General features: G+C 49.7%; 2 protein-coding genes across 2 annotated transcripts; one reads left to right on the plus strand and one right to left on the minus strand.

The window, feature by feature from the left end:
* Positions 1-1,849: 1,849 nt before the first annotated feature.
* Positions 1,850-2,597, minus strand: PtA15_15A141 (uncharacterized protein; the record flags this gene model as incomplete). The annotated part of the gene is made up of 2 exons (XM_053163317.1): positions 1,850-2,417; positions 2,512-2,597. The coding sequence occupies 2 exons, from the start codon at positions 2,595-2,597 to the stop codon at positions 1,850-1,852; spliced, it is 654 nt and encodes a 217-aa protein (XP_053027304.1).
* Positions 2,598-2,744: 147 nt separating this feature from the next.
* Positions 2,745-7,461, plus strand: PtA15_15A142 (uncharacterized protein; the record flags this gene model as incomplete). Its single annotated transcript, XM_053163318.1, has 15 exons — positions 2,745-2,853; positions 2,955-3,196; positions 3,273-3,540; positions 3,624-3,711; positions 3,853-3,939; positions 4,030-4,057; positions 4,150-4,333; positions 4,414-4,916; positions 4,956-5,123; positions 5,273-5,387; positions 5,511-5,569; positions 6,469-6,721; positions 6,820-7,151; positions 7,238-7,343; positions 7,448-7,461. The coding sequence occupies 15 exons, from the start codon at positions 2,745-2,747 to the stop codon at positions 7,459-7,461; spliced, it is 2,556 nt and encodes an 851-aa protein (XP_053027305.1).
* Positions 7,462-9,772: the final 2,311 nt, after the last annotated feature.

The raw sequence follows: 9,772 nt of genomic DNA on the forward strand, positions 1-9,772 counted from the left end.
GCCAAGCTGAGCATCAACAGCGCGGTCACGGGCATGTTCCAAGAAGCAGCACTGGCAGCAGAGATGGGCTGTGGCACCAGTGCGGGAATGGGACCAGCCAAGGTTGGCGAGCTGGATGGAGCCCTTGCTCTGCACCCGCTGGCTCTCCAGGATGGGGTCCCACAGCAGCGCGGGGATCTGGGAGCGGTGGGACAGCAGGCGGGAGGGGTAGACGGACATTGACAGTGTTTTCCTGCACAAGGCCTTTCTCCGTCCTGCTACAGACTAAGACCACTCGCATATTTCTCTACCCCAGATTGGCAGTAACGAGGGAGGCTAGGCTGGCCGTGTAGTATTCCCAGTGAATGCAGCAGCAAAGACAGACGGGGTGAGGCCTGAAAAGATGCTTGAAGGGCTGGCTGGAGACCAAGGGCGTGGCAGAGTCAAACTTATTGCCATACCAACAATTGGCGGAGAGCTGGTTGTGAGCAACAGTTGAAATTTGTGGAGTATCCAAACCAGTTTCCAACAAAAGTTGAGTGGCTTGGTGTCAGACAGTGGCCGGGTGGACTGAAGTCAAGGCAGGGCAACTGCTGGTGGTGGCGGGTGGTGGACAGATCTTGGACTGATATATAAAGAGGCCATCTGGCCACTCTGTTTGTCTCCCCAGGTGTTTCTGTTTTTGCTGTAATTCCAGCTGGTGGTACATCCTTGCGCTCCTCCGCTGTTGCACTTGCACAGTCTGAGGGGCTAAAGAGTGGGCCCCCCATTATGCAGATTGCCATTGGCTATGCTGGGGGCCTTCAACCCCATACCAACACTGGGTCGCTACGCTATTTCAGCGCTACGCGTTAGCGTAGCGGCAAAAAAGCACCCATCTATTTTGCATAGCGTTAGCGCGCTGTTAGCGCCACTACGCTGCGCTAATTTTCAGCGGCGCTAACAGCGCGCCAATTCTTTGTTAGTGTTAGCGCACCGCTACAGTCGCTACGCTACGCTGTGCTGCGCTACAGCGCTTTTAGCGGAAAAAAAGCCCTTTTTTCCCGCTAAAGGCGCTGTAGCGCAGCGTAGCGCGCGCTCTTTTGCGCCCTGCATGTTTAGCGTTAGCGCAATTGCGCGCATCTGCGCTAACTCTACGCTATCAGCTAAAATAGCTGCGCACTGCGTGCGCGTAGCGTTAGCGCATATGTGTGCAATTGCGCTAACCCTACGCTAAAAAATAGTGCATTTGCGCTGCGCTACGCTACGCTAACCGCTATGGTTAGCCTAGCGACCCAGTGTTGCCCATACTGTTTGACCCATCCGATGAGATGGGCTGGGGTGTGAGCCCAGGTGCAGCAGCTATGCTAGTGTTGGGGGGCTAGGTTGCTGGTAGAGATTTTATTTCCAATTTTCAATGTACTTGCACCCATCATGCCAGTTCCTCTTGTATTTAATTAGTGGGGAAACCCGTTATTTTTGTTTTTGACTTTATTTTATTGTAGGGGGAAACCAATCATTTTTTTTGTAAATTTGGTCAGCTGTAGGGGAAACCCTTGATTTTTTCCCCCAAAAAATGTGGTTTTAATAGACTTGGATATGGTAAAATTTTTTATGCTACATGATTGTAAGACTAATCTACTGTTATGATGCTAGAGACTATCAGCTACTTCCACTTGAAGAAACAAGGGGATTTTATAAAAAGAAAAAGCTAAAGTTTCAACAGGTTTGTTCTAGGTTCCACAGTCACTGCTTTCTTGGGAGGGATGTGGACTGGCAAGGAATCATTACTGTTGGAAGAGAGCTGGAGGGATTGTTTGAGGGACCTGGCAAGGAATAATTAATGTGGGTTGGCGTTGAGCTTTAAGAGGAGCACGGCTAGGAATAATGATTATGGGTTGGCGTTGAGCTTTGAGAGGAGTGCGGCTAGGAATGATGATTGTTGGTTGGCGTTGGGCCTTAGGAGGAGCGCGTTGAGGAATGATGATTGTTGGTTGGCGTTGAGCTTTAAGAGGAGTTCGGCAAGGAATAGTGAGGGTGGGTTGGTGTTGGGCTTGAGGAGGAGCATGGTGAGGAATGGAGATGGTGGTTTGGCGTTGAGCTTGAAGAGGAATGCGGGAAGGAATAGTGAGGGTGGGTTGGCGTTGGGCTTGAGGAGGAGCATGGTGAGGAATGGAGATGGTGGTTTGGTGTTGAGCTTGAAGAGGAATGCGGGAAGGAACAGTGAGGGTGGGTTGGCGTTGGGCTTGAGGAGGAGCATGGTGAGGAATGGAGATGGTGGGTTGGCATTGAGCTCGAAGAGGAATGCGGGAAGGAATGATGAGGGTGGGTTGACGTTGGGCTTGAGGAGGAGCATGGTGAGGAAGGGAGATGGTGGGTTGGCTTTGAACTCAAAGAGGAATGCGGGAAGGAATGATGAGGGTTGGTTGGCGTTGAGTTTGACACATTTTGAAGTGTTCCTGTTTGCAAAAGAAGGAGTGGGCAATCCTGGTCAGTATTCTGATCTTTTTGAGGTTGAGAGGGAAGATGGAGAGGAAGGTGATTCATACTTACCTTCTCTGAGGCTGGGTGGCTGTTGTGGTCCTGGTGTGTTGATGGATTGGGTGCTGTTTTCCTGTTTTCAAACAGTTAAGGATCATGGTCAGTACCGAGTTCCATGTTGAGCGCGGTGATACATACTTGTGTAGGGGCTGATGTGGTCTGTTGTGGTCAGCGGTGGTTTTTGTGGGTTGCTGGATTGGAGGTGACATGGAGTTCACTCATCCCAGTTCCCAACCCACTCACCAATGAGTCATCCTGCAGACCCAGCGACCGCCACCACCCCCCTCCCCCCTCCAGGCACCACCCCAAAGTACGTCGGCCGAGAAGAGACTGTGGTATCTGTTGGGCCCTACGGTAAGCCCTATTTTGCAATTGAGTCCACTCATCAGCTTCGCTAACATCCCGCTTGCATGTATTTAGGTTATCGATCATTGCTCGTGCCTTGACCATCGTAGTCACTGCCGATTCACAGGTGGTCGAAATGAGTCTTGCGGCACATCACAGCGCTTCTCGGCTACTCGTCCTGATCCAAAGTGTTCTAACCTCTTTATTAATCTCGATAATTCATTACACCACTGCCAAATATTTTGAGCCTGTTCTAGACTCAATTACCACCAAGGTTGCACGGGCTGAGAACCAACTATTGACTTTGCCTTTTTACACTCCTCACAAGAACTGCTCAGCCTCTCTCACGTTTGTCCAATTGTTTTTTCTAGTCCTCCTTGTCTCCTCCAAACCTGATTAGATCAAACTAATTTCTGTTTTCTGTCTAGATGGGCGACCCCAATCACTCTACCGATAAAGTATTGAGACCTGCCACACTCCGCTCAACTAGCATTCACGATACTGGATGTCAACCTTCCAGACGGCCTTACCCGCAATTCTCATACTCCGTCAATCAACAATTCACCCACGTCAATTGGCCAAACCACCACGGACAATTTACCACTATCAAGTTCCACCGTCGTGGGAGGCACAACGCTTGCCCTATTTGGGAAAAAGCGGACGTTGAGGAAAGGAAAGCAACGTTGTTTCGTCCATGTCCGTCAGAACTTTTTCCTTTCTCTGTCGAATTGCCCAACAAACAAATTGCTCATCCGGCCTATTTTAGCATGACCAAATAGCAGATGGCAATGTTTCTTCGACAACACCTAGCAAATCTGTAATACCTTCCGAGAGTGATCCTAATTCATTGAATTCGGAGGTTCCTGAGTAAAGTGACCCGCTGGCCAGTCTCCAAAAAGTTAGCAGGTAAAAACACACAGCAGTCTCATGTCTCATTTCTTTATATTCTTTGTTCCCAATAAACTCGGAAGGTTTCCTGACTGATTTGTTCTCGTTTGTTTCTTTCAGCTCGTCAAAAAACAAGAACGCTGTGATCTCCCTCGACTTGAATGGCTTCATCAACTGGCATTCCGGCAGATCGAAAAAATACATGCTGTAAGGCACGATTGTTATTCAACAGCACACAAATATCAAACTCCTGTTGAATTGATGAGCTGAACTTGATCTCTGAAATCGTGAAGCAAGAAACGGCAAAAAGTTGGGACATGTACTTGTATGTCGGCTTACCCAGATTTGATTTTCCAATCCTATTCAATGAAATCGAGCTTCCGGCCCCAAGTCTCCCCTCAACACTGTCAACCGTAGCGCAGCCCGCCGCCGGCAACACTTCTGCGCTTTACTCTCCTCATCACCTGGCAGATATCTTCACGGTGGGTGATCCGGATATGGTACATGACAATCCAATCGAAAGCAAGCACACTGGACTCCACAGAAGTCACCGAAATGGTCCAAATTGAGACCCAAGAAAAGTGTGCGGGATGTTCTGAACGTGAGCAGGCTGCCCCTGACTTTCATCTTTTGATTGTTTGGCCCACCTGTTTATGATAACTTTTCCCGTTGATTTCACAGAATATCTTGAGTTACCCGCCTACCAGGCACTGACACGTGATGAGAGGGACCTTGTATGGCGTTTCCGGTTCTATTTGTCTCACAACAAGCGAGCTCTGACAAAATTCCTCAAGTCGGTTGTGTGGTTGGAAAAGGGGGAGGACAGTCAAGCGATTGGTAACCTCTTACCGATCTGGTCTGTAATCAGTCTGGACGATGCGCTAGAGCTCCTAGGGCCATCAGAAGATTACCGGGAGCCACGAGTGAAGCAGTTCGCGGTTCAACAACTCGCCCGGGCCGAGGATGATGAGCTGGTGCTCCATCTCTTACAACCAGTTCAAGCGTTGAAGTTCGACCGGTCACCTTCAGTCAGCACAGCTCATAACAAAACCAGCCCATCGAGTACAGTCACCTCTCCAATAGCCCAATCCCAACGTTTTTCTGCTGGTCCCTCTCAGCGAGTCAGTGTTGGTAGTAGCAGCACCGTGCTGGGAAGGGAGAATAGGTCCTCCTTTGCACCAAGCGTGTTCAAAACCCCTGCTAGACGGGACTCACAAATCAAGCCGCTGAGTCTCAAAGACTTCTTGATCAAAAAAAGCTGTGCAAACCCAACTGTTTTGGGCTATCAGTTCTACTGGTACCTTACCGTAGAAGCCAGCGCCGAGGGAGATAAATCCACGCAAGTCATGTACGGGAGAGTCTTGCAAAAATTCTATGACAAAATGCGTGAGGTGAGTAGTCCAGCTGCACTCCGCTCTGAATGAAAATGAATAAGCAGGATTTACCTTTTTTTTTTTTTTTGGACAACAAGACGGATATGGGTTGATTGATGGCCGAGACTATCCAACGACAACAATCATTTGTGATGTTTCTTTCAAAGTTGGCCAATGAGATCCGGACATCAAAAGACGGGAGGCCGAAGAAGATTGAAAAAGTAAAACACGTGTTGAAGGATCCGGCAAAGCTAGCGCAACTGTTTTCTGCCGAGAGCACAAGTCAGATAACAGGCTTCCCCTTGCCATTAGATTCAAGCAAAATGATTGTGGGGGTGGACACGGAGTCTTTGACGGTGTTCAAGTCAAATCTGTTCCCATTGAGGTTGACGCTCTGATGTTCAGACGGGACGGAGTATCCGGTGATCTTCAAAGACGGCGGTGATCTCAGACAAGACCAACTAGTCATCCAGCTTAGAGATCGCCAGTGGGTACCCGTTTGGCGGTACCCGCACCCGTTGGCGGGTACCCGCCACTGCCCTTTGAGTACCCGTCCGCAGGTGCCGGGTACGGGTCCGGGTATACGATTTGGGCTGAAAAATCGCCGGGTACCCGGGTACCAAACAGGTACCCGTCGTTGTCAGTCGCAGTTGTGCACTCCAAGTGAGCTCAATGGCCGGCCCGGGCCATCAACATCATCCCACTCGATGGCCGGCCATCGAGTGGGATGATGAGTACACACCCCGCTTGATGACCGGACATCAAGCGGAGTACACACCCCGCTTGATGACCGGACATCAAGCAGGATACACGTCCCACTCAATGGCCGGTGCCCTCGATGACCAGCCATCGAGTGGGATGCGCACTCGATGACCATTGACCGGTCGCTGAGTACACACCCCGCTCGATGAACGGTCATTGAGAGGGGTACACACCCTCGATGAACGGTCATTGAGAGGGGTACACACACTCGATGAACGGTCATTGAGAGGGGTGCACACCCTTGATGAACGGTCATCGAGAGGGGTACACACCCTCGATGACCAGCCATTGCCGAGCGGAGTACATACCCCCACATCCCACGCGATGATTGGGCATCGAACGGGGTGATCACGATGGCCGGCCACTGAGCGGGGTGTGTACTCCGCTCGATGATCGGCCATCAAGAGGGGTGCGGACATACCCCACTCAATAGGCCACTTGCAAAATGCAGTGGTGGTACCCGCGGTACCCGCCTCAAGTACCGCCGGTACCCGTCGGCGGGTGCCGTGTCCGGGTCCGGGTGTCCAAAACTGGAGAAATTTGTAGCAAGTACCCGCACCCGTTGCGGGTACCCGGACCCGTTTGGCCATCTCTAATCCAGCTCATCAGCTTGATGGACCGTCTCCTTAGGAAAGAGAACCTTGATCTTCGCCTGACCCCCTATAAAGTCTTAGCCACCGGTCAGACCGTTGGCCTTGTCCAGTTCATCACCTCTAAAACCCTCGGCGAGGTTGCCGCTGTCTATCCTGGTGGCATCTTGGAATACCTCAGGACTGCGAATCCCGATCCAAGTGGTAGTCTTGGTCATTATGGTGTTTTACCCAGTGTTTTAGAAAACTTTGTGAGGAATTGTGGTGAGTCTCCTTTCCTGATGTCAGGCTTCAATGTTTATGAATATTTCTAATCAATAATTTGATGCCATTTTGAATTTCCTTTGGGATTGATGCCGAAGCGGGATACTGTGTGGTAACGTATATTTTAGGAGTGGGGGACCGACATCTAGACAATCTGATGATTTCGCCTAGCAGGAATTTCCTCCATGTGGATTTTGGGTACATCCTCAGCCGGGGCCCGAAGCCATTTCCACCGTTGATCAAAATGTGCGAGATGGTAGACGGAATGGCCGGCAACAAGTCTTCACACTATAGACGCTTCAAACGGCTCTGCTACACCGCCTTTATCCATCTCTGTAAGAGCTCCGGCTTGATCATCAATCTCGTCGGCCTCATGATCAAGGCCAACATCCCCGATATTAAGCTTGAGCCCAATAAAACAGTCATGAAGGTCCGTCTGTTGACTTCTTGCTTTCACCTCCCCGAACACTTATTTTCTTACCCTCCGCTTTTGTTTATCTACATCCCCATGTTTAGGTTCAAGAAAAATTTAGATTGGACTTGTCTGAAGAAGAAGCAATCAAACATTTCAAAGACAAGCTCAATGATACTTCTTATTTCACCGTTGTCTTCAACAAGTTGGGTTTCTTTTTTCTCTCACTTCCTCTATTTTTGTCGAGTCATGACATTTTCTCACATTTTTGTCTCTCCGTTTGTTGACTCAAACTTGAATTTCCCTGGGCATAGAATCCATGCCGTAGCTCAATGAATCCATGCGGTAGCTCAATACTGGAGAGCTTGAAAACCCCGAATATCAAAAGGATTTGTGTACTGGTTGTTATTTTGTTGGCTGTTTGTCACTTATATCTAAGTTTCAATAAAACAGTGATTGACAGAAAATTTTGTCATGGGTTTGCCCTCATTCTTTTTGTTTTAATGACATTGGATAACACAGTCATCGCGCCCACATTTCATAGCAATTAGACTGGCGCGAGTCCCGCTAACCAGTCTAAAACCCCCTTTCCATTAAGCCCCCATTGTAACAGGCGGCTCCGGCAGCAAAAAAGCCAAAATCCGGAGCCGCAAGGGAAACATCTACCATGACGGGTCGAGGCTTTATATTCTTAGAAGGTGCTCTTTTTTTCAACCAGTTACGAGGAAATGAGAGAAGCTCCTGTATACTTCACCATCTTCAAATTTCCCCTAAACTACGCCACCTCCTTTTTGATCACTACATCGGCCCCTTTGGGATGCTTTGCCTCACACTCGGCAGAATACCCAGACAGTTTCTCATCTTACGAGTTGTTTCGGCCCCGAACTCGTCCGGAACCTTCAAGAAGAAGACACATTTCGACCCCAAACTCGTCAAGACGCCCTTTTTTCAACTGGTTTCGATGAAGTGACAGACGCTCCTGTATACTCCACCGTCCTCAAATTTCCCCCAAACTACGCCACTTCCTTTTTGATCACTACACCGGCCGCTTTGGGATGCTTTGCCTGATACTCGGCAGACTACCCAGACAGGTTCTCATCTGACGAGTCTTTTTGGCCCCGAACTCGTCCGGAACCCTCAAGAAGATCACATATTTTGACCTTAAACTTGTCGAGAACCCCGGACCCAATACAAGGGGTAATGTCTTCTCCGAGATCACATGCCGAAATCGTTGCCGTCATCTTTTCCGCTGACATTTTGACTTCGGCTTTTTCTTACATACAGTATTGCATCTGACAACAAATTCGACGCCGAACTTGTCAGGAACCCTCAGGAATATCACATGTTTCGACCCCAAAATTGTTCACAACCTCGGACCCAGTACGAGGGGTGATGTTTTAGCGTAGCCCGCATCCCCATTCAGAGATTTCCATGGAAACTTGGTCAATCATGCGCCAGCAGGACTCACATTGCAGCAAGGGTACGTCAAAATCATCCTCTTTTCATACTGCTACCCTAGCGATGAATAGTACCCTAGCGCCCCTAACTGTATGTCACTTTTCAAGGTCACGCCTCATATTTTGGCCGCGCACCAACCCATCCCTCCCAAAAGGGCCTTGTGCTTTTTTTTGTGTTCTCCTCACTATAAATAACAACCTTTCCTGCCTTTCTCCCTCTCATTTGGCACCAATTCCACACTCAATTACTGTGACTAGGGAGGAGAGGCAGATAGGATGATTCCTATACTGACCTTGACCAGGGAAGAGAAAGGAAGTCGGAAGGTTTCTATTCCCGGCAAACATCAGAAAGTGGGGGTTCAGGCGCAAGCCCACGAACTCAGAGTTTTGGGAGAGCCTGACTATTCCCGGCAAACACCAGAAAGGGGGTGTTCAGGCGTAAGCCCTCAAACTCAGGGTTTTTGGGAGAGCCTGAGCCGCGCGTGAACACCCAACACTCTCGGAAAAAGCCACAGAAGAAGGGAACTTTACAAGATACAAACGAAACAATCCAAACTGGTAGAATCACTCTAACTCCTCCCCGTCGCGAGCTGCATTGTTTAAAATAACTTTTGACCGCCGCGTGTCCTCTGCGCTGTACGGCCGGATGTAAAGTTTGTAGCAAGCGGAGCTCCACCGGCCCAAGCTGCAGATGTCGCCAGTCGACGTTCCCAAGGCAAATCGGAGGGAGGCTCCGCCAACCCGGAAACTATGCCCCAAAACGATGTCGTGGCCGCCAGCTGCAACCGCCTGTTGAATCCGTGAGACTGCGTCCCGCCTTGTCAGGTGAACTCGTTGACCATCCAATTGATAGCCAAAAAGAGAAGTTCTGGCCGTTCCTATTTCGGCCAGCCTTCTTTTGACCGCCTTCACCGGATAAAGGACGCCCCGCTGTGTAGACAACACAATCAGCTGAGGTTTCCCCGGCAAGGCCGTCTTCGCCGACCGGATCGTCTTAGGGTTTGAATTGAACTTGAAATTCTTCCACAGTCTGCGACGAGCAGCGGCGAAGCCGCCTTGAGAGTCTAGTGTATTGTAAAAAACAACGGGCCAAGACGGAGTAAACATATGATCTCTTGGAGATGCAGTTGTCCTCATTGCAGACCCTGGTGTTTGGTGTACGTAAGGCCGTGTTTGGTAGTG

The sequence above is a fragment of the Puccinia triticina genome, chromosome 15A, assembly GCF_026914185.1.
Source record: "Puccinia triticina chromosome 15A, complete sequence".
NCBI lineage: Eukaryota > Fungi > Basidiomycota > Pucciniomycetes > Pucciniales > Pucciniaceae > Puccinia > Puccinia triticina.